At 42.7% G+C, this 25429-nt stretch overlaps 1 protein-coding gene across 1 annotated transcript in view; it reads left to right on the top strand.

The window, feature by feature from the left end:
- The window catches only part of COL22A1 (collagen type XXII alpha 1 chain), a 221667-nt gene that overhangs the window by 47455 nt on the left and 148783 nt on the right, over positions 1-25429 (top strand). Inside the window, exon 4 of the mRNA XM_085053637.1 lies at positions 16638-16712. Within this exon, the coding sequence (XP_084909763.1) occupies positions 16638-16712 (75 nt within the window). The remainder of the gene's footprint in view (positions 1-16637; positions 16713-25429) is intronic.

The raw sequence follows: 25429 nt of genomic DNA, 5'->3' as shown, positions 1-25429 counted from the left end.
GACCACTTACAGTGTTACAGGTAGAGTGTGCTCTGAGTTCTTTAAAATGCAGGCTGATGCCTTTGTAAGATATGAGGTGTTGTTCATCTCAGCCTCAACTGCTGGCTTTAACAGCATTTTCTTCTGAAAAAGGAAAGATTCTTTTCCAAACAAGCAGATATTGCTGTGGAATATGAAATGCCTGATGTTGTGTGCAAGAGGCCTTGACGCTGGTCATAGTTTTCTGTAGCTGTAAAATTTGTGAGTCTGGCAGAGAGATGAAAAAAAAGCTTCGTTAAGAGATCACCAATATATTTTCCTTGTGATCTCTTCCAGCAGAAAATCCACCAGAACCTTGTTGTGTTGGGTTGGGTTGTGTGGTTTGGTGGGGGTGTTTTTGTTTTGTTTTTTTTGGTTTGTGTTGGTGTGGTTTGGTGTTGGGGTGTGTGTTTGGGTGTTTTTTTTTTTTTTGTTTGGGTGTGTGGTCTCTATTAGACTCTCAGCTTTCAGACCTTGGAGGAGGGATATTTTAATCTCTAAGTGGCTACATTTATTGGAATGTTTGTAGCATCTTGGCCCTGGCATGGGTGGAAGATGGGAAGAAAAATAAAATGGAAAACATGGCCTTTGATTAGAAGGCCAACTGAGCTCTAATGGAGGTGATTAGAGACAAAGCGTAGACTTTGTTTGGCCATAAGGCAGTAGAGTGATTTTCTTGTGTGTTGGCCTGGAATGCTGCCAAGCTGTTTCTCAGTCACTAATCCTGAGTCAGTTATGGGCACAGAAAACAACACCACATATCCAGCACTTTCCAGGGAAAGGGGTCAGACACTGATGGTGGTGATCACTGCAGGGAGCAAGTTCTCAATTTCCCAGCAGGAGCACCAGGTCCATATCACTCTCCTAACTCATCTGCTCCCTGAGAGGCCATGGGGAAACAATTCAAGAGAAAGTCGCCTTGGATCATTAAAAAGACAGTCAGTTCTGTGAGAAGCTAATGATGTGATGGCTAGTGGATAGCTAGGAAAAAACAGATCCAAGATGGATCAAGACTAACTTTGAATGGACTCAGTTCTTCCTTGTCTTATTTCTTTTCTCATATGAAAATCCCCTCTTTTCTGTAACACCATATAAAAGCATGTCCTGCCCAAATAAATGCCCCTATGTGGGCCTTTATGGAGTCACTGTCACCTGGAAGGTATTCTGGTCACCACTATGAGCTTGCGGCAACATTCTGTGAAGCTTAAACTACCAGAGTTGCAAGTGACCACTGCTACATACTCAGCATGTACTTGTCTCCTTTGCACTCCACTGTTATCAAAGAATCAGAATCATTAAGGTGAGAAAATACCTCTAAGAGCATCAAGTTCAACTTTTAACCCATCTACACATTTTTTGAGTGCTTCCAGTGGCAATAATTCCACCAATTCCCTCGGCAGCCTGTTCCAATGCTTGACAACGTTTTCAGTGAAGGAATTGTTCCTAATATCCAATCCCTGGTGCAACCTGAGGCCATTTTGTCTTGTCCTATTGCTTGTTATTTGGGAGAAGAGACCCATTCCCATTTGGCTTCTCTCTCAGAGAGTTGTAGAGAGTGATAAGGTCTCTCCTGAGCCTCCTTTTCTCCAGGCTAAACACCCCCAGCTCCCTCAGCTGCTCCTCATCAGATTTGTTCTCCAGACCCTTCCCCACCTTCTCTGGACATGCTCCAGCACGTCTGTAATCAGCACTGGAGCAACTCAGCCACATCACTGATGGTTCTAGATATCTCCACATGAGCTCTGAGACTGAGGCAACCCCTTGGAATAAGGCAGCTCTGGATGCCTGTGCTGAGGAGCAGCGATGGACAGCCCAACTCTTCCTGTGCACACACAGTGCAGCCAGGAGAAATGCCACCCAGAGGGATGTCCTGTGTCAGCACAGGCATTTGGGACCCACATCACTGCCAGTAAAAGTCCTGGGCGCTGGCACTGTCCCACCACAGCCCACAGGACACTCGGTGGGATGGCTTCACTCTGCTAATGAGCTCTTTCTAAACAATGACCTGACATGGTTCAGGGAATAGCAGAGTCCCAGGCCAGGACCCTTTCCCTAATGGGCAGTGGGAATGTGGCATCCCAATTTTGGGTGGATGGGAGTAGGGAGAATAGTTTGGTTCTGCCTTTCTGCTGTCCTGGCTAAAGAATGAGTTTGGTTTGTGTAGAAATATGGAAGTGCTGAGCGTGTAAAGCAGACAGGATGTTTGAATGTGGAAGCATTGGTCCATACTACACCATTTTGGGGTGGGTGGGGGTTTCCTCAGCTTGTCATAAATGCTGTTGTCATTTTTCATGGAGTGGCACAGCTTATCAGGTTTGTAAGTAGTTCTTGCAAACCACATCCTTTAGGGTATTTTTTTCTATGTGGATTTGGGGTTTGGTACAGTGACCTGTGAAATCTTGTCTGAGCTGTTGCTGGGATGAGCAGCTCAGCAAAATAAAGAAGGTCTGACCTCATGCCCAAAGCCAAGAATATGACCACTGAGTTGTAGAATCATTGAATACTTTGCGTTGGAGGGGGGATTAAAAGATACCTAGTTCTAACCCTCTGCTATGGCCAGAGACAACTTTGACTAGATCTGGGTGCTCAAAGTCCCATACCACCTGGCTTCAAACACTTCCAGGGATGAGGCATTCACAGCTTTTCTGGTACTAATGTACTAATGCCTCATCTCTTTTATAATAAAGAATTTCTTCCTAATCCTCACATCTAGTCTAAATATACTCCTTTTCATTTTGAAGCCATTTCCCCTTGATCTGTCACTACCTGCTCCTGTAAAGCATTCCTCTCCAAATTTCTCGTATTATATATGGAAGTTTCTCACTGTTTACCAAGCCAAGGCTGTCCTTGTCCCCTCCACATGGGGAACTCAGGGCAGCCTGCCTTTCCTGTTTCCTCCTCTTACTTCTGTGTGACCTTTATCTAGAATAATTTCTGTTCACCTGAATGTCTCCAGATCCTCAGACTGAATTTGGGGGGCTCACAGCCATGACAGAACACATCTGTTTGATTGCAGGACTTGCTCATTAGGATAAAGCTGACTTTGGGGTGTCCTGTGCTGTGCTTTTAGCTTTGTTTCTTTGTGATCAGCAACAGCGGCAAATGGGTGTACACAAAACAAAACACCCAGCTACATCCCTCACTCATTTACATTGATCTAAATCCAGATTAATTTCACTTTAATGAATGAGGAACTAAGCAAAGAGTTGGCCTATCACCATACTCTTTACTAATTAGTATTTTTCTTAGCAGTGCCTGCAGAAAAGCCAATCTGTTTTGTATTCTGAGCTGAAAAACACCCTCTGCGGTAATTTTCATCGCCAGCATGTATGTCATTCCTCTGGGCTTCCGCAGCCTCTTAGAAAAACCTGTTGCAGGGCAAAATAATTTTGCCAAGCTTCTGGTGTTCAGCAGAGTGGAGGACTGGACATGCTTTCTGCCATGGGGACTTTCCTGGAATCCACGCTGGCCCCCATTTGCTCATAGCTGGGTTTTGTGATAGCTTTGCTTTCCATGCAAAATAGCTGAGCTTTTGTGACATCCTGGAGTGGCAGCTGCGCTCTGCGGCGAGGGGAGCTCTGCCTTTGTTGGAGGGGTGGGTCTTTGCTCCCAGTCATTCAGAGCCTCAATTAGAGGAGGCAAACCGTGGTTATTAGTTGTGCTCGCTGGGGCAGAGCACAATGAGGTTGGCTCAGTGTGCGAGGGAAAACCCCCTGGATGGCTCAGACAGCCCAGGCCTCCCAAAGACCCAGGGGGAAACAGGGAGGGGAAAAGGACAAAGCTTGGGGAGCTGGTGCCAAGCAGGGACACTCGGGCTGGACGTGTCAGAGGCAGCCCTGCTCTCCCGAGGGGATGTGGGGCAATGCGTGGGAATGGTGCTGCTGCCAGCAAATCTTGGCTGTGGGGCTTTTGTTCAGCGGCAGTATTTGCTGAGCTGATGGATCCCATTTCCACTGCCCTGGAGGAGAAGGTGGCAAGGAGCCAGCTGGTCCACACTGGGACTTGTGCAGTGTGTTTTAGAGTTATGAAAAGGTTCTTCTAAGGAATGGATTAACTTCTTCAGCTCTGTTTTCCCATCCTGTACTTTCCCCTCTCATGTGTGTTCTGCGTAATTTTTATAATGAACTTACACGTTTTTGCCACTTCAGGCTTTTGGCCACTCTAGCTAACAGCAACTATTCAGAATTTTTATAATCTTATCAGAAAGTGCTAATGGAAAGTTTAATGTGTCTAGACATTTTCTTGCAGCAGTTTACACTGTTCCTTCCTTCACACAAAAAGTCCCAGGCCAGCATGTGTCCTGATCCACTTCAAGCACAAACTCATTCTCCCAAGATCCTCACCTAGAAACAATTTCTAATTCAGGTCAGCACCTAAAATATGCACTCTCCAAGTCAGTACCTCTGCAAGCCACATCAGATAAACTTGCATAAGCCTTCACCACATTCACTTAAAGTTCAAGTCTCTCTTTAAGAGGGGAGGAATCCTACAAGAAGCATCTGGGAACTTCCTTAGGATTGAGTTCCTATGATAACATTAGCTCCTCTTCCAGTTCTCCCTCTGCATGGGTAACACAGAACTGCAAATCAAACCTTGCTGAATAGGCAACTCCCCTAGGATATAAAGCTGAGATGTCATTTTTCCATCTTCCTTGTGGGACAGATTCTGTGATCCAGGCAAAATAACAGATCTGACTGCTCTGCAGTTGCACAGATGTCTAATTCCTGGATCCTATGGGCAACTAAGAATGACCCTGCAGGGTTGATTTCCTCTAGTTCTCCCTAATAAAACCAAAGCTGGTTGCCTTGTCCTTTACTGGTTTTTGTTTGTGAGCCCTCCTGGCTGTGCTCTCTTAGTATCCAGAGAACATCTCAGCCAAGCTCTGTCCCTGCTCTCTCTTGCTTTTATTTTGCTTTGTGCCCAACACACTCTCTATTAAATCTGGGCAATAACTGCTAAAGAGACCTGAGAACTACTTTTTGATGTATCAATTATACACGTATCTGCCCCTCTGCCAATGCAGAAAGGGGAGGATTATCTAAGAAAATAGGTTGGATATGAGGTAAAAGTTCTTCACTGAAAGAATGGTTAAGCATTGGAACGGCTTCCCAGTGAAGCAGTGCAGTCACCACTCCTGGAAATGTTCAAAAAATGAGTGGTCATGACACTCTGTGATATGGTTTAGTGGGCATGATGGTATTAGGTTAAAAGTTGGACTCAGTGATCTCTGAGGTCTTTTCCAACCTTAATGATTCAGTGATTCAGTGGTTCTGTAGGATAGGGTTAAAAAAAACATTAGTCAGGCCAGTTCTCAGAGCCTGTGTGGCTCTTTGGTGCAATGAGAGCATCTTCACTTCAGCACTGTACAGAGGTGCAAATCCCTAAAGTGGCTGTGATGAAGAGGATCCCAGTGGATCCTTGTTCCAGGTGATGCAGACTGAGGATGCAGAACTGACTGTGAAATCCCACTTCCCAGCTATGTAGCCCCACCTGAATCAGCAATTCCCTGTATATACTCTGCAGAAGCTGCACTTGGGAAGGGAAAAAAAAGTCCAAGAGGAAAGAAATGAATTGCTGTTTGGCCTAAATTTGAAAAGCAGGTTTCAGAAGTCCTTGGAAAAATTTAGGAGTGTGTAAATAAAAAAAATAAATAAAAAAACCCCAAACCTGTTGGATGTGCTTTCAAATGTGCAGTGACCCTGCAAAAACACCATGTGGGGATCAGTTTTACTACAGACAACTTGCTGAACTGTTGCTGAGGCATCTGATATGATACAGCAAACCTCCTTTCCTGAGTCCACAAAAGGTTTTTTGAAACTCCTTTCCTTCTCAGGCTGGAGAGGAGCATGCATGATGAGCACAATGCTGAATGTTGTCCTTCAGGACTCATCAGAAGCTCTCTGGTACACTGTACTTCTGCCTGCAATATATTATTTAATTCAGATTTAAATGTCAATTCCAAATCTCTCATTCCTAACTGACAGCAGGTAAAATTACCCACCTCCCACACTGTATACCCCTAGGTGCATGGGCTAGTAGACATTACATTTTGTGGGAAAAGAAACCTCTCAGAATTGATTTGGGACCTCTAAATTCAATGCCTGTCATGGGGAAAATGCTAATTCATCAAGATCAAAACTTCTGGGCAAAACCAATTTAGATGAGTTTTTGATCATGGAGAAGATTTGCGGGGGGAAAAAACCATTTGAAGCCATTAAAATGCTTTATTTTGAACTTGGGGTTTTTTGCGAAGTGGAGAAGTTCTGGTTTTGGTTCAAAACATCAATTACTTAATACGTTTTAAAAAAATCAATGCAAACCATATTCCCCTTAAGAGAGTCAGCATGCTCAGCTCCCCAGAGAGGGACCGTGGGGACACTGACTTTGCAGGTCCTCTGGAAACACAGATTCTCACATGCTGGGCTGTACCTTTGTGGCTGTGTAAATAAAAGATTTACAGCATTAACTCATCCTGGCATGTCTGTGGGGAGGCTGGGGTTGTGCTGCTGCAGACTGGCACAACAATAGCACAATTTGATTCCAGGTGCATTAATAAGGCATTGCAGGTGTATTGCACAGTGTGGCAGCCATGTGTTAATGCAAAGGGCTTGACAAATGGGGGCTTTTCTGGCACAGATAAGCTTTTAGTGGGGAGTGAAGATCTCAGTACCCAGAGGTGGCAGGGCTGTAGCTGCTGATTGATACCCATGTGTTTTTTGCCTCTTGACTTGTTTATTTTTGTGCTCTGGTTTGATTCTTTCCCTTTTCCCTTGCACAGTTTTCTTGTCTGAAATATCTTTTCAGACCTCCTTAAAAAGGAGTGGTTGACATTTTTGAGCAGGGAAAACTGTTAGGGGAAAGAAAGGGGGAAATGGCATTTGAACTGTGTGCACCTGGCTCGAGTAACACAGCCCAGGCTGTGCCTGCTTTGATTTATTGCTCACAAACCATTGTTTTCCAGGCTCCGCTTGTCACATCCTTTGTTTAGCAGAGTGTGGAGGGTGCAGATGCCCTCAAAACCACTTCCTGCTTTGTTGCTTTTCTTTCAGCTGCTTTTAGGCCTCAGGAGAGATTGCTGAAGTGCCCACGGGAAGGAAGCACCCAGAACTTGTGGAAACCTCTCTAGAAAGCTTGGGTCTGGTGGCATGTTTGGAACTGGCAGGTGGATGAAGCTGTTTGGATAAAATTAATACTAGACTGGAGTTATCTTTTAAAATTTAAGTCAGAAGAGAATGCAGTGCTTTTGCTCTGCTATTTTTGGTGTGTTTGAAAGCTGTAAAACCTAGCTAGTTTCCAAAAGGTCTTTAAATCTGTAAGATTATCAGATGGATGGTTTGCTCTTAAAGGATCTCTCCTGAAGAGCTGTATCACCACAGAAGTGTCCCATTGCTTTCTCTAGCTGGTGATGGGGCTGGCACATGCCTGTCACTACCCTCTGCCTCTGTTTGGCCAGTTCAGTGTCTTGCTCAGGAAAGGCCAAATTCAGGTAGTGGCAGGGTGGACAGCAGCCAGGCAAACTTCTGAGTGTGCTGAGGTGCACCTATAAAACAGCATCCTTCAGCCAGGATGTTATTTTAACCTGGTTTCTTCTAAGAGGAAACTAAATTCATTTATTTGTCTTAAACCCCCTCCATTTTGCGAAGGTGATATTACAATTCTTTAGAAAACAAAACTAAACTCTTAGCCTGAGTCATGTCTTGTATTTATACAGAAATTTCTTTGCTTTGCTCTTATGATATATTTATACTGCTGTTGGTCAGAGTCCCAAAGCCACAGCTACAGTAACCCCCAAAAATACCCACGTGGAAGAAGATACTGTTCAATTTGCAGCTGTATAATTACACAAGAAGAGTAATGGCAGTCAGAGTCCCTCTTAAACTTGTCCTTGAGCTATATTTCTCTCTTGGAAGTTATTTGAGAACAGCTAGTGTATATTTATTGATCAGCTGAAAAGCCATGAGCTTTGAAGCAAGTTGCTTCTAATTAATTCACTTTTGGAACTACTGTGAGGGAACAGAATGCCTTACCTGGATTTCTTGTTATTATTCTGGAAAAGTAATTGCTTTTACAGAAATTTAACAAAATAAAATAACATTTGCAGTCTGCCTGGGATTTGCTTTTTTTAAAAAATCAATTACAAATGGCAACTTGGCATCTCAGCTCTCTGGAAGTGCTCAGATGAGGAGACTGCTGTCTTGTCTCTGTGCTGTGGCACATGGGAGGATAATGGACAGACTGTCTTGTCCCTGCAGCCAGCAGTGGGAACTGATGGCTTCAGCAGATCTGTAGCTGCACTGCTCCATTGGGCTCATTTGGGGAATGTGCCTTTCATGAATGCCAAGTGCAAGTGAGATTGATGGAGTTTTATAGCAGAAATACTGTAATGTTCCTATTCAGCGAGAACCAACCTTCCGGAGCTTCACACCAAGTTTATTTTTAATCATCTCAGTCATTTCAATTACAGGACTAACACAGAATTGCTATTTTAAAAACCAAATGAAAAAAAAGAACCACCTCTCTTGTGTTGATAGCATTTTACGACATTTGAGTCCATCCTAAAACCAGCCATTGCTGGAAGAGATTTGGCATTTTTTGCTACTGTTGCTACCAGTTCTCTGTTGCGAAATTTGCTGCTGGCAGAATTTTGCTTCCATATTATTTGTTTAATAGCGCAGGAAAAAAAAATAAGAGAGATCTGCTTCTGTTAGTGAAATGCTTCTGTTTCTACAACCAACATTTGCATGTGTGGTATTGATCCTTGTAAGTTTTAAAAGGAGTATAAAGCACAGATGTTCTAGCTTGGGTCTTCTTACCATCAAAACCTCATTTTTCATTACACTGGTGGATATTGGAATTGGTACATATCCAATGGTGTAAAATCCCAGAAGATAAAAACTTTATTTTCTAAAACTTAATGAGTGAGAAGGTGAGAGAGAGGGATGGAATTTTTTGATGCTTGGCAGTTCTCAGCTGCAGCTGAGATGGTCAGCAGGTGAGATGATCTGCCTGCAGTGCTTGCTGTTCCATCCTCAGAAACTCATTCCCATCTACACCCCATGTGCTGATCTCTTTTCTGCACTCCTGGGATCCTCACTTTGGTAGGTGGGGTGGCTTTGTCTCCCCACAGCCAGGCAAGCAGTACCTTTGATCTTTGCTCTTCATCTGGGACACAAGGCCAAGCAGGAAACTTTTTTAGCCCTGCAGCACCCTGTTCTCTCCAGCACCTGCAGTACAGGCAGCAAACACACCCAAAATTGTGCCAAGGATCCCAGAAGTTGGGTCAGGAGTGATATGTTCCATCTGTGCCAAGAGAGCAGCCACTGGGGAAGGGCTTGTTGCTGTGGCTGCTGGCTCCTGCAGGATGTGCTCCAGCTCTATTCCATCCTGTTAAATATTTTATAGGTCGCCAGCATGAAGACACCCTCATGGCAATTTATCTGTTAATGCAATGATTGGCCACTCAGGAGGAACCCTGTAGCTCTCTAGGATCAAGGACACTTTGCATGGTGAAGCCTCACCTCTCACCCAAAATGAGAGAAAAAGGTGCACTTGTGCCCCAGAGCAGCAATCAGCTCCTGGCCTGGATGGAGGGCACTGCAGCTGCTAATTGCTTTCCTCAAAACCTTGTGCTGTTTGCCGACAAGCTCCTTGGCACACAGTCTCTGTGTTTGTTTAGGGGCAGACACAAGCAAATTAGCTTGGAAGTGCCAGGGCCTGATACTATTTTCATAGCTCCCAGAGTGCCACTTACTCCCTGTGGGAGCATGTGCAAATTAATTCTGTATGCTGCTCACTTAAACGGTGCTAATTGCATCAGTCCTCTTGACAATATACTGCTGCCAGTCAAACAACAAGTTCCTTGCATTGATGTGGGTGCATTAGAGAGGGAGAGGTTCTCTGAGCATCCTGCAGTGAAGGTGTCTTTTGGAAAGATGAGTCCTCACCAAGATTCAGGAACTTCTCTAGGAAATTTTAAAGGGCATCTGAAGATAAGCCAAGGGATGGAGTATGGGGTCAGCCTAGAGATGAGGCTGATGGGCTGTCAAGAGTTCCCTGTGCTGTTGGGATGTGAGAACCTGTGACAGCACAGTCCCTTTTGGAATCAAGATCCAGAGCATGGGACAGAGAGAAATGAAATATAAAAAAGGCAATTGATAGTGACAAAAGGAGAAGCAAGAGATGCTTGGATCCAGGGTGAGAAGATGGTAAAAATGCACAGCACAGCCTGCCACATTGTGGGGAAAACAGTACTTTTCACATGTCTCTGGTCAGTTCCACTGTAAGTGAGGCAGGACAGGAAGAAAAGTGTTGGAGAATGACTTAACTTTTTTTAGTTTTACTTTTTCTCCTTCAAAAGGACTGCAAGTTTTGCAAAGGCCAGACCTCCTGAATTCCTGCTGTCCCTATTTAAATAGGATACAATATGTCTTGGCTGTGCACTCAGCCCCCTCCCCACTTTCCCATTTGCACTGAATGCATTTAAAATTTGGTGACCTGTGACCATAAAATCAATTAGCACTTATGCTCAAGAGGGTCCTTTTGATCTGTATTAGAGAACTCCTAGCAAAGGATGATATTTATGGTCTGTATCTAAACTAGCAACCATAAATGTGGCCAGAAGCATTCCTGGGTAGTGGAATGCACTCATCTGCCCTGAGCTCTGGCACGTTTCACCCCAGGCAAGCTGACACTCCATTGGAACATTTCTAGGGCCCAGATGGACACTTCCAGCATGCCGGGGAGTGTTCATGGTCAGCAGCCCCTTGTTCTGGAGGCTAAGACCATTTGCTAGCATAGATATGGGCTTGAACATGCCTTGGCCTCATTGCCCAGGAATGCACCCAACCATGCTTGTTTTAATTGGATGGATGTAACTTTGCTGCCTTTGAAAGATGTCTAATTTGGGAACCATGTGTTCCTAGGTTTCCCCTAGAAACAATGGGAAGAGAGTAGCTTTTTCAGGGTTACATCAGGGCACTTAAATTGGGTTTCTGCTCTGAATTGCTCTTTGAAGGAGCCCTATTTCTCCATTCTATAGAAAGAGCCTTTCAAAGAAGAAAGTCCTCTTGCCTGGGACCTTAAATATGTCCATGGGGTGGCCATGAAGGCTCTCTGGGGTATAATACCCTGGAGTAGTTTTGCTTACTCACTGTGTGGAATAAACCATCTGCTCAGCAGTGCCAGAACTGAATGGGTGGTCACACAGAGATTCAATTTTTTTAGCTACTGTGCTTTAAAAGGGGAGGGAGCCCTGTGGACACAGAGACCCACACTCCCACTGGAGTCACTTGGGACTTTCTCAGCAAACAGAGGAGCCTGAGGAGCAGTTCAGCTGGGTTCTGGTGCATTTTCAGAATAATGTTTTAGTGGAAAAATGTGAGAACCTTAGGGTATTATGAGGTGTAGGGTGGGCTGTGGCTGTGTTTGCTCAGCCTGTAAGCTGTGTTGTGGGGAGGATTTGATATTCCCTTTCCATTTCATCATAAGCATTTATGAGCTCTACAAGAGAGGTGGAGAGGGAATTTTGACAAGGGTATGTAGTGATAGGAAAAGGGTAATGGTTTTAAGTTGGAACAGGGCAGGTTTAGATTGGATATAATGAAGAAATTCTTTACTGTGAGGGTGGTGAGGCCCTGGACCAGGTTGCCCTGAGAAGCTGTGGATGTCCCATCCCTGAAAGTGCTCAAGGCCAGGTTGGATGGGGTCCTGAGAAACTTGGTCTAGTGAAAGGTGTCCTTGCCCATAGCAAAGGGATTGGAAGTAGAGGATCTTTGAGGTCCCTTCCAGCCCAAAGCATTCCATGATGTTCTGATTCTCTCACTGCAGCGACAGAGAGCCTTTGTGTGAGAGCAAATATGGAAACATCAGCCAGAATCAATGTAGGCATTATTTGAAGGAAAAAAGGCAGAATCGACCTTGACTTCAGGAGGCACAAAGAGGTGATTTTCCTGGCACTGATGGACTTCAAACCCCACAATGTGAAGTTTCAGTGTGATTTCAGAAAGGCAGGGAGAGTTGCTCAAGGCATTAAAATGCAAGGTGTAATCGTATAATTGCTGTGATGCTCTGTTTTACCCACGCTTTGCTACAAATTATAATGTTAGCACAGACACTATTGCAGTATCATTACACTGTCAGCACTGCCTGCCACTGTAGCTGAAAAAAAATGCCACATTTTTCCTAATAAATTTGTTTCCATGGTGGGTGGCACTTTATGGATTGGCTCATTTGCAGGGAAATAATATCTGACAACAAGCATTTGACAAAAATCATTCAGTGAATATGGGCAGAGAGTGGAGGTATTCTTTTAAAAGAAATATTTTTTAAAGAGTGGGGAAAAAAAAAACCCTTAAATGCTGAGGCTATAAAATGGTCTATGTGCAATGTTTTATAAAAGAAAAGAAAAGAACAAATAAAGGTAGTACTATATATAGGAATCATCAACTGACTGCAGGGAATTAAATGTGCTGGAGGAACTGCTGCACAGAGAACCGCCTGCGTAATTAAAGCACAGAGCTAATGGGCTCTGAGAAAGCTTCTCTGAGAAAATACTTTCATGAAATATTCTTGACTTTAAGAAAAATTTTCTCACTGGGCCCCTTCCCCTTTAAGTGCAAGCTTCAATGGAAAAATTGTTTCAAGGTAGAAAACATTTGCAATGCTGTTTACATAAAAAAAAGAAGCACAACCACCCCTTCACCCAAATCTCTCATTCCTCTCAGGCTGTCTGGTCTAATGTTTTGGGACACAATTTTTAGGGAAGCCTGCATTTGCCCTTCGTTGCCTTATCCATGGATAGAATTATGAGAGGCTAAACTTCATTGTCAGGGGATGAGACAACTCAACTGTTTAGGTTGGGAGAATCACATATTTTGAGAGAAACTAGAGAATTTCTCTTGTGGGAATGGAATAATGATGGAGATACAGAGTGTGTCTGAATGTCTGCCAATGCACTGGGTGCTGCTGAGATTCTAGAATCCTGAAATTCCCAGTCTGGAAAGCAAAAAAAAAAGAAACATGGTAATAAATAATGTTTGCTTTAACCTTCTTGTGTTTCAATTCTCACCTCTCTACTTCATTCTTGTGGAAATTGACAGCTACACATGTTCAGCATTCATTATACACAAGTCCCCAGAGGAGCCCTTGGCAGCTGAGGGCTTACTTATTCTTGAAAGAATTAAAATGAAAATTAAGAAACTGTTTCAGCAGAGTCCTATGGACACAAGGATGGAGTGCTGGCAACGGGGATTTGTGTTTGTCACTTTACAGGGAAGGTTTCTCTGTGGAAAGACCTAAGGGGCAGCTGAATCACAGCATTCCTGGCCAGGAATTGCTATAACAGACACAATACTGTAATTCCCTTCCCTTCCCTTCCCTTCCCTTCCCTTCCCTTCCCTTCCCTTCCCTTCCCTTCCCTTCCCTTCCCTTCCCTTCCCTTCCCTTCCCTTCCCTTCCCTTCCCTTCCCTTCCCTTCCCTTCCCTTCCCTTCCCTTCCCTTTCCTTCCCTTCCCTTCCCTTCCTTCCCTTCCCTTCCCTTCCCTTCCCTTCCCTTCCCTTCCCTTTCCCTTCCCTTCCTTCCCTTCCTTCCTTCCCTTCCCTTCCTTCCCTTCCCTTCCCTTCCCTTCCCTTCCTCTTCCTTCCCTTCCCTTCCCTTCCCTTCCCTTCCCTCACCCAACTGCACTTACTTGCTCTTCTCTCCACTCCTTTCTCATTCTCTTTGGTTTTTCCCTTTGTTTTCTATCCTGTTTCCTTTACTTTCTTTTGAAATGGCTTGGAGGCAAAGAGATTTAAACAACCAGATCATTCCCTTTGTTCTTTTCCAAACTTGCAGCCCTATTGTAACATTTTAATGACAAAAGGTTATTAATGTTATTTTTAGTGCTAGTGAATGTTCCTGAGACAACACATTCTTCTGACATATCTCTTTACAGAACATGTACTCTGTAGGACATATTGTCTCTTCCTTTTAAAATGTTTGACAGCTTTTGGATTTTTTTCATAGGGAAGGTTCTAAAAAATGTTTTTTAAAAGTGAGGTTTAAGTCCCTCCTCATCAAACAGATCTTGGTGTGATTTGTTTACAGAAAAGGGTGTTATCTGCAGTTAAATTACTTTCAGAAATGCTTCCTTTTACAAGGAGCTCATCCAAACCAAGGACACAGTTGGTTTCTGGGCTGCCAGAGCTTGTCCAGGTCCCTCTGGATAATTCCATCCTTCAGGTGTATCAACAGCATCACTCAGCTTGGTGTCATCTGCAAATTTGCATACATAGATCTTCCTAGTCCCTCTAATTATAGGCCTTTGAAATGATGATTATGTAAGGCTATTAAAAATGAAAAATGGTCCATATGTATAGGCATAGAGCAATTTTCCTGATCTCACTAACAAAAAAAGTAAAATTTGATGTTGAAGCCAGTGAATAAAGTATTTCAGAACAGGAATTATTATGTATCCCTATTCAAGAATTATAATTTTATGAGAAAGAGGTCATCTCTAACAAAACTAATTTTCTTCTGTGGAGTTACAGTTTGGTTGATATGGTAACTACCTTGATAAAGTACATTTGTTCTTTAATAAAGTACATTTTTTCTTAGGCATTGTTACTGTGTATTGAATAGCATTTGCATTAAAAAGTAGCACTTTACAATGGATTAAGAGCTGACTGATCTCATGTAGCAGGTGTCAGTGGAAACTGGGAGGGGAAATATAGCACTTCTGGTGCTATTAAAAATTTCCATGAACCCCATGGATATAAATGCAAAATCTTGGCTGATAAAAAATTTAGATAAAGCAAATGATTGACAGAATATTATATAAGGTTGCAGCCAAGGAAGAAGTTTTAAACAATACATATTTAAAGACAACTGCAAGCTTATATAGATTTGAAAGACGTGTCCAGAGAGGATGTAACAAGGAGCAGAGGCTGAAAGCTCAGGTCAGTCAGCTTTATTTTCTCTTCTCCAAATCTGTAAAGATTTACAAATTTGCAGAGCTCTAGCTGCAGTGCAGATTTTGTTACTCTCTGCCATTTCCAGTGGATGCTCATTGCTGCAAATCCTCTGAGCATCACAAGCATTTGCTCAGAGTTTTGCCTGGCAGTCGCTAGAAGAAAAGGCGTAAACACTCTTTGATGCTAAAATGTTCACCTGTATCAGGCGTTTCACAGAAAGGCTCCTCAGAAGGACAGCTTTTGCCTTCCCAACAATGCAGCCCTGGGTGTGGCAATGAGATTGGTCACTCCTTGGCACTGATGGATGTGGTTTCAGTCCAGCACTCTGTCCTTTGGACATACAGAGCCCTGCTAATAACGGGGATGGTAAAGCACCAACCTCGTTTGTGACTCTGAATTATTTTGTGTCTGGAAAGTGAGAATTGTGATAATTGTCTTTCCCTTGCTGACTATTTATGCTTAGATACAGACAGGCAGGGAGGAGCCAAAAGGAGTACAGGGCATTTGTAACATAAAGGCAAAAGTGAGGCTGCAGTTCTTTAAGAGGTAGTGAGAGATTGTTCTATCACTATCTGCCCATGTGAAAAGTCTCTTCCATGCTTTTTGTAAGCCCTTTTTAATCAGTGGAAGGTGCTCTAAGGTCTTCCTGGATCTTTTTTTTTTCCCCCAGGCTGAACAACCCCAGCTCTGTCAGCCTGTTTTCACAGGAGAGGTGCTCCAGCCCTCAGATCATCCCTATGGCCCTCCGATCATCTCTATGGCCCTCCTCTGGACCTGCTCTAACAAGTCCAATATTATACATATAATGACATGTATTTATTATTGTTACTGATGTTATTATTGTTATAATATTGGACCTGTACAGACCTGCTATCTCTAACAGGTGTTCTCACTGAACTGATCCCTTGAGTTACCTGTCCCCATTGCTCACAAACGTGCAATAACATCTTGATTTGGGAAAAGAAAGCATAAATAAAAGTTATTTCACAGGTATGGCAGGTAAGAGGTGGATATGTAGACAGTTCTCTGTGGAAAAGCATTTATCTGCAATTGTGTTGACACTAATTGGGAGCATGAGAAATGGCTGACAAAGGCTGGGTATTTTCATGACTTTTTGAAACCTGTGTGTAGGGGTGAATATTTTTCAAAGTTTTAGTCATGTTTAACTCCAATTTCTGCTTGAACAAACTCAAGGAGGTTTCCCAGAGTAGGAGCTGTGCTTTCTGAAAAGTTTGGGCAGCACCCTAATGTCAGCTGGCTCTTCAGAACTTCTCTTCCCATCAAGCTGAGAGTGGAAGCACATTCTGTATTTTCTTAATTTTTTTGTGACTTCCATGGAGATTTACAGATAGGAGAAAGACAAAAACCCACACTTTTGTCCCAGCTGACGCAAAGACTTGGTTCATTTATCCTGCTTGTCTTCCTGTCTGGTCAGTGACAAAAAAGTGGCTCAAACCCAGACATAGTATGTTGGGTCTCTTGTCCATCATGCAGTTAGGAAACAGGAGAGAGGGAAGGTATTTAGGACGTGCAGAGCCTGGGCTGGAATTATTGCTGAGGGACCAAGTGTAAGCTCTGAACAGAACCCAAACCAGCCTCTGTCAGTTCTGTAGCTTCCAAAATGATGTGTTTCCTTGTGTTAATTTTGTACTGGTTCTTCTGCTTTTCAGATGTCCTGTGCCCAAATGTCCACGTGGAAGGAGATCGGTTCAAGAACACCAATGGGGGGACTGATGAGATTCCAGGTAAACAGACACACTTTTCTGCCATCCCTCTGGGAACTGAAGTAGCATAACTGTGCATTTCTTGTGTGATGTTCTGATTCATTACACCTTTCCCTGCTGGAATTTTCTTATTCCAACACATGCTCAGTGGTGGAGGAATGTATTAGAAACTGTGAGGCTGCAAATGAGTTATCTGTTGACAGCCAACACCAAATTAATCACAAGTGTCTTTTGATATGGCATCAAATTAAAAAGCCAATGGAGCTTAGTGCAGTAGCTGGAGGAGTGCAATAAGTCTTGGAGATCACTTTTTTCTTACCACTGCACATTTAGTGAGTTTTAATGCCCATTTATTTGATCTGTGATTGTTGTGGAAATCCAAGCACAATGGTAATTACCACTAAAGAAAGCTTTATGTGTGTATTTATATAAATAAAAGATTTTCTGAAGCACTGGTGAGAGACCAAGGAGAAATCCTGTCTGGTGATATCTCTGCTTTTCTGTGAGCTCTGATACATCTTTTCATCCAGCTGAAGGACTTAATTTATCAGATATATGCGTGGACTGTGCCTCTTTTCCAGCCTCCCAAGACTGTTTGAGTGGCTGGCAGAGACAACATACCCATCAAGGTTGCATTGGGAATGATTGTGACTGACCCAAGAACATAAGTCACTGCAGTGGGAGGCTGAAGGCTCTTCTGCAGCTTGATTATGAGGAGAAATCGTCAATGTTTGACAGCTTTGCTACTCACTCAGAATTTTTTCATTGGAGGATTTTCGCTGCCTGCACAAAATATCAGCACCAACTGTGTTGTCTGTGGGCAGCTTATTTTGGCTGAAATCTGATTCTATCTGAGCCTGTGGTAATGTTGGGTGGTAACATCTTTTCTGATTATCCCCAAACACCTATTTTAAACTTCTGTCTGTTGCTGGGTCTTGCATTAACCTGTCCTGACAATCCTCCTGTCCCTGGGAAGGGCAAACTTTAGAGCTATTCAGCCCTTCTGATTCTGAATGAACCTATTTGCAGTGGAAGCTGCTGCTCAAAATGAGTAGGAGGATTGTGTCCCTTCTCAGATGATCACCTTCTGTGTGTTTCTATCCAGAAGAATTGAGCTGCAAATGGATTTGCTTTTATTTAACTTCAAAAATATAGCTTTTGTTGAGCAATGTAAAGGACAAGAATCTCAATTCAGATCTGGCAAAAAAGTTTTCAGTAGAATGAAGTGTAGATGCCTACACAGAGTAATATTTATATAAATGTGTGTATATATATATATATATATATATATGTATATATGTATATGTATATATATACACACATATACACTTAGGCTCATCCATAATATATTTGAGGTATTTTTCCTTTCCTCTTCAAATCCCACTTCCCTCCAAGAAAACAAGCCAATATTCAGCATTTTAACATGAAGGATAATTTTGCTGTCTTAGATCTGTATGTTAGATTGGGTTGGAAGTGTCCAGTGGAAATCATCTAGTGCAACCTCCCATTCAAAAAGGGTCTGCTTCAAAGTTGAGTCCACTTTGAAGTTAGATCAGGTGGCTCAGGACTTTGTATAGTTGAGTTTTGAGTACCTCCAAAGATGGATATTTTGCAGATCCGGTGGGCTACTGTTCCAGTTTGTTCAATATCACAGTGATTTTTTTTTTTCACTATATTAGCAAATTCCCTAAGCAGAAATTAATTTTTTGCAACATGTCTGGTCAGGCTGATCATTCAGGGCTCTCATTTATTTGACCTAAGGGATCTCTGTTCACTGTAAATGTTTACCGTAGCATTCAGTGTCTTAACAACAGATTAGTTACAGTATTTAATTAAAAGTGACAAGTCCAGTCCCTTACCAGCAATACAGAGGATTTGTAGAAGGCTCCTGAGTGCTCCAGTATGGTGGGAAAATTATTTATTTGTTGTCTAGTTCCTGGTGAATAGGAAAATGGATGTCTTTTCCCTGGTAGAAATGGAGCAGATAGTCTGGGTCTGCTAAGGATTATTACACTGTGGAGATGGATCATATAAGATCAAAGTGCTGTTCCACTCCTGATGTGCTCCTTAGCTACTCTACAACATTTTCTGAAGACTCTGGGCTCCTGGGTCTGATTCCAACAGAAAATCATTGCCTTCTTCCAGCTAAACTGGAATATTTCCCTTGGCCCACTGTGCTGTGTTTCCTATTCCAAAAGGATGTGTTGTGCTGAAAGGCTTTAGGGTTCTCCCCCAAAGGGGCTGCACTTCAGGTTTAAGGCACAGTCTGTGTCCTGCTCCCTCTCACCTGGATGGAGGTTCTACTGTGTTTTTTCTGTGGGTGACAGCACTGAGGGGGAGGATGTTCCTCTGCCAGCCAGGTCCTCACATGTACAGGGATTTTAAGTTAACACCAGAACTTCAGAGCTATATCTTGCACAAATTCCTTATTATATGGATGCAAAGTGCAGTCTCATGGGGGAGAAGTTGCAGTAAATCTCATTTTGGGGACAGGAAAAACTGTATTTAAAAGCTTCTTAGATTTTGCACCTTTTTCTCTCTCAGAGAGGGACAAGACATTAGAACTGAGGGATAAGAGGGGGAAAAATATTTGTATGGATTTTTAAATTTTTTTTAAATTTTTTTTTTTTTGGGGGTGAAATGCAGCAGCAGAAGTCACAAACAATTGTTTCACTCAGGACATCACCAAATCCAGCTCTTTCTTGTCTACTCTACCTCCCTACAAGTTATAGAATGATTTGCTACACTTAGTTCTGGGTCTGCTTTTAAGTGGATGTGAATTGAGTCAATCTGTATCAGCAGAAGTAAAAATAGAAGCTAAACTATAAAATGAGCTATAAAATGAGGAACTCTGTGAGATAAAAAGAAACAGTGGTGTGGCTGAGGTGGAAGATTCATGGGGTTTTCTTAAGTCAGAGGCTGAGAATAGGGGTGAGGGTAGTGAGGGTGGCTCCATGCAGAATCAAATAACTGCATCAAAAAACCACACGGTGATCTGGAGGAGAGCCAAAGCTCTAAACTAATATTTTCCTTTTAAAGGCAGATGAGTGTTTTTCTTTAGACAAACAGGACTAAGTAAATCTCATGTATCTGGACTTCAGCAAGCATTTGTTGAGCACTGCATTGAAAGTCACTGCTAAAGTGAAAAAGGGTAGAGATTAATAAACGTAAAGTGAGCCAGAAACTGCCTGGCAGGGTGACAATTATGAAGTCTCTAGGAAAGGGAGTAACAAGTCAGAGAGTAGGCAGTGATGAAGTTCCTTAGGGTCTAATCTCGCCTGTGATTTTCCACTCTATATATTTGGATTAAAATATCCTTGAAGAAGGAACTGGTTGGTTCCAAAACCCAGGGATTTTTTTTCCAACTAACTTGGAAAAAAAATTATTTTTAGTTTACTATTAGTAGGACTATTAGTTTAAAAGGCCTGTTATGGTAGGTATGGATCAATATCAGGAGTATAAACTCATCCTGTGGGAACTGATGGAGTCTCAGTCAGCAGATGTTTGTATGTCACAGTCCTGTGCAGCTTGGAAAAGGCAAAAGTCATTCCTGGACAAGACAGAGAAGGGAAAAATAAATGAGACTGGACAGGGCTTTTGGTTCCTGCTTATCTAGAAAAGTGTGCTCAGATGTCCTTAGCTCAGGAAGGATGGATTCAGCCTTGAGGAGCTATTAGTGTGTGTTTAGGAGCCAGAGATGGGTGATTAAAAATCTGGGTTTGGCTAATTTGCAGTGTGCAGGTGGAAAGGGGAGCTAATGCTGCTCTCTGCCAATAGGTCAGGAGAGCAGCAGGAGGGAGATAGGGGAACAACTCAAGCTAAAGGACAAAGTCAACAATAAGAAATGACAATCAGCTGTTTAAGAGATACATTCAAGACATCAGAAGAAGATCTGAAGCTGTCAGAGATATGAAGTGCTGGGACAAGAGGTGAAGTAGTACTAATGGAGACAAACATGAGTCCTCTCATAGCAGAGTTTTGTGTTCTATGACCCTCTGGTCTCAAAGCATTTAAATCAAAAATCTCCAGCTCTAGCATTCAGGAAGGGCTGCTACAGTGAAAGATGATTGCATGAGCAAGAATATATAGACAGCTTTACTCTACTACTGATAAAATTCTGTCAGTGAAGTGAAGCAGCATCTGCTTAACAGTACATAACATGAATTCAGAATATAATGATGAATATGTCACTGAATGCATTAGAAATCAACAGGGAATTTTGAAAGAAAGCAAGAAATCTACTTAGAATATCACTTTATCTTCCAGAAAGTCTGGTATTTTAAAGTAATGCTTAATGATGGTTTAAACAAAGTTCATAGAACATTCTTGTGGGTACTGTGTTTTGGTTTTGTTTGTTTGTTTTTTTTTAAGAGAAGTGAAGTCAAAAGAGGGTTTAATTCATCTGCCCTAAAATATTCAATAAATCTCCACACACACTTATCATACTTAATACCTCATTATTTTCATTCCATCAGCATTTAACAAAGTATCATGGCCAAGAAAGAAAACACAATGATAATATTTTGCATCCTGAAGATGTGCCTTTTGTGTATTTTCAGGAACCATAATATTGAATCAAAGCTACACATGAAAGTTACTTAAAATGAATTATACTTCTTGAGGTTTTAAGACTTCACATTTAAATTATCTATATTTTAAACTAGACCTGCTGGACATGGGATTTGGTTGCAGAAATCTGGATGATCCCTAGAATTAAGAAGGAGCTGAGCTGTAGTCCTGAGCATTACCAGAGGAGATAATTCTCCTCAGCAGATATTGGCTGCTGCTTTCAGGGGACTCTGCCAAGGAAGGAAAGAAAGGCCTGAAGTGATTTCCACAGAGTGCTAAGAAAAATAAACCTTGGGGAGGGACAATTCCAGCCACTACATGGCATAAACATCCCACCCTGGATGATGTTAATGGGGCAAGGGAGGAAAATGAAAGCCCTGACTTAACTCCTAAGAAGTCACACTGGTCGTGTGTGTGAATAACAACAAAATCTGCATTATTACCACAGACTGACCTCAGCCTCCAGCTCTCCTCCCTGTCTCTGAAACCTCCATGTGCAAATAAGCAGAATTCCAACACGTTTATGGCCTGGGTGTTCTTCTGTAACTCTATAAAGGGTGTTTGGGCATTTTACGATGAAGGCACTGGTTGTAAAACTAGTGCCCTACAATTACAGGCTGCAGTGGCTGTTTAACTGTCAGTGTCCCCAGTGTCCTGTGGTTTGCAGCACAGGGTTCACATTCCAGAGATGTCTGTGACTCACCAGCTAATTACAATATCCCTGGGACTATTTATATTTGCCCACTAAAATACGTGGTAGTATGAGAAAATTGGAGTGTCCAGACTGCTGAACCTGCAGAATGAGTGCATTCAGCTAATGTCCTCCTGGGGAAAAGAGTGTATTTGTGGTGCCTGTGTGACAGGCATTGTGCCCTCCCTCTGCACTTGGCAGTCTCCTTGGGAAGCCCCCGAGAGGCCATGAAAAGTCCATAAATAGCTGCACAGGTTTGTGAGGGATCACTGCCTTGGGACAGCAGATGCACAGACACAGTGGTCACCAGCAGAGACTGCACATGGGCAGTGCTGGTGGAGCTGGCTGTGCGTGCAGACAGCACCACTCTCCTCCCATCCTCGGGGTTATGCACATCCAGGGCTGGGAGCAGCTGTGACATTTGTGAGAGATGGGGCAGAAGGATGAAGCTTTGTTGTGCCACAGTGCAGTCACTTTGCTCTCTTGTTTTTCAGTGCCCCATCACCAGGCAATGCTAATGGGTGATAGCATTGCCTGGTGGATAAGGTCACTGAAAAACATGACAAAGGATAGGGCTCAGGGCTTCTTATTTCCTCCTCCTCCCACATTTTCTCTAGGAAGTCCCTGAGATAATGTGAAACTGGGCTGAGCTGGATTTGAAGCTGAGCTCCTGACATACAGACATCTGGCAATAGCTGCTGTAACTCCTGAGAAGCAAATAGGGAAAGGAACAGCTGACCTGTAGCTGTAGTCACAGGAGTTATGTGCATCTCCTGTGAGCTGGAGAAAATGGCTGGACTTGTGCTGTGAGGTGGATTTGTCCTCTGGGCTGGCAGATGAGATACCTGCAGTGCAGGTGGCCTTATCGAGTTCCTGTTGGATTGTTTTTTAGGAATCTATGTACAAGGCTTACAAAGATCAGCTGAAGGAAATGGGAGTGTTTAGCCTGGAGAAAAGGAAGCTCAGGAAGGACCTTATTGCTCTCTACAGCTCCTTGAGAGTTGGATGGGGGTCAGTTTTTCATGCCAGGTAACAAGTGACAGGACCAGAGGAAATGGCCTCAAGTTGTGCCAGGGGAAGTTTTGTTTGGATATTAGGGGAAATTTCTTCACTGAAAGGATGGTCAAGCATTGGAACAGGCTGCCCAGGGAGCTGGTGGAATCACTGGAAGGATTTTAAAGACATGTAGATGTCGTGCCTGGGGACCTGGCAGTGTTAGGTTAATGGCTGGACTCAATGATCTTAGAGATCTTTTTCAACCTTAATGATTCTGGGATTCTACAGTTCTACTATGCAATAGTTAATGCTACAGCCCAGACCACTGCACTTAAAAGGTCTTTGAAGTTTATCAGAGGTTGAAAAATGGTTCACTTGTGTTAAAAGGCGTTTTAATATCCAGTAACTCTAAAACAAAAACCAAAACCAGGTCAAGCAGGCAAATCTATCATCTGTGACTTCCAAGCACAGCCACTGCAGCCCTGTGGTTTGGCTCTAACCTGTGCATGCCCCATGTCCAGATCCACCAGTTATCCAACATGGGGACCTTGGTTTCTTTAGGGCTTGTGTGCCAAGGAATTTCCCTACTACAGAACCTGAAGAATTGGTAAGTGAAAGTGTACAGTCACACCAACAGGGAGGAGGGAGTCACAAAACCGTGCATCAGGGCTAGGAGCCTGGAAATCCTAGAGCATCCTCTAAAGTGTACACAACCAGGCTGACACCAACAGAGCTGGGATGAGTTCTTTAAATCAGAAAAAACATGTTTTAAATGAATCTTTTTTCTTAATATGGTCAGAGACGTAGCTGTTACACAAGGCCATGGATCTCAGTGGACTCCTGACACTCCAAATGACCTGACAACATCAGGTGTGTGCTGGAGCAGAGAGCCTGGCTGTGCTGCCCAAAGACATCAGGAGATATGGAAAATGAGTGCTGCATTTACTTTAAAATGTGCTGCTACAGGAAGTAAACTGGCGACAGCTGAGCAGTCCTTGTGAAAGACTTTCCCTGGTCTGAATCCTAGCAGTGACGAATTCTGATATCTGCATTCACATAGAAGGTTTAACAAGGGTTAATCATGCACATGAAAGCACACATGAATTATTCAGATCTACCTGCCTATTAAACAAAAATAAAAATATATAAATCTGTCCCTAAAGCTTTTTTTTAAAATTTTTTTTTAACTAGTAATATTTGCTTTCTCCCAGAAGTTAAACAAGCCAGGTCTTTTTCTTTTTCCAGTACATTTGAGATTGATGAACAGGAAATAAATTCAATTTTTACTGTTCATAGCCCAAGAAGCAACCAATCCTTTGGCTATAAAAAGACTAATAGGTTGTCTAACTGTGATATACTTTCAGATATTTCTCAGTCTAAATATTTTAGATTAATTCTCCTTCAGAAACTATCCCATGGATATTTCACCAGTGTGTGCTTTCTGGTTATTGTGCACGCATGACGGGAAGAAGGCATATATGGAATCTTAACAAACTATTTTTAATTCTTGGAGTTAAATTAGCCTGTCTGATGAGAATTCTCTCTGATGGCAGCTGTGGCCAGGTTTTGGGGTACTGGTGGGTCTAATCTGTTTTCTTCTGATCACCTGACATAAGCAACTATGACATTCTCTTGAAGAGTAGTCCCTACCTGCTTTCATATTAGGCCTTGTTCATCACACCTAAAGTTAATAAGAATATTTTATTTTCAAGAACAGGTTATCGATGAAGTTTTCGTATAGCCCAGACAGCACTACAAGGAGGATCTAGCCGGTCTTAGTAAGATGTTTTTCCTCAGATATCTTTTCTTGCATTAAAAGTAATACTACTTGATTGTACAGAGGTCCTCCCTCCTCACTGCTATCCCTAGGGATGACTTTCCAGATGTGCCATTTTATGGCTTTCTGGAGGAACACAGAGCACCTTGACATCCCAGGAACTCAAAAGAGGCCTTCAAAACAGAGAAACTAATTAAAACCAGAACCTAATAAAAACAGTCCCAGGTAAATTCAGCTGGCTCAAGCCTATCTGGCCCACAAGGACATCAAAGGAATAATGAACTCCTGTTTAATCTTGTAAATCACTGGAGCAGGAAAGGAGCTGAAAGAGAGCCTATGGCACCAAGCCGAGTGTCCATCACTGAGAAAATGGAGATGACTTCAACACAAGGAAAGCCTTCAGAAATGAGGCAAAGAGTTCAGTGTCAAAACCAGCTTTCAGTGTTGTTCAATATGCCACTTGCAACTGTTTGAAAACTGAGAGGCAAAGGGTAAGAGAGAAGCAGGGGATTGATGTAGATAAACAGAACAATGCATCACATAAAGTGGTGTGTTATTAACATGGGATCAGGTGTTGAAAGGTGCTGCCTCAGAGGCAGCTGCTGTATACATGAATTTATTTCCTGTTTTTACAGCATGTTGGGGGTTAGATTACAACAGTCTTTACAAGGTGGGGTGGCTAGTATTGTGTATTCACTTACTTGC

Source organism: Lichenostomus cassidix, chromosome 2 (genome assembly GCF_008360975.1).
Source record: "Lichenostomus cassidix isolate B80296 chromosome 2, HeHo_3.0, whole genome shotgun sequence".
Classification (NCBI taxonomy): domain Eukaryota; kingdom Metazoa; phylum Chordata; class Aves; order Passeriformes; family Meliphagidae; genus Lichenostomus; species Lichenostomus cassidix.
The sequence above is the reverse complement of the archived record's forward strand: the minus strand, read 5'-3'. Positions and strand labels throughout refer to the sequence as shown.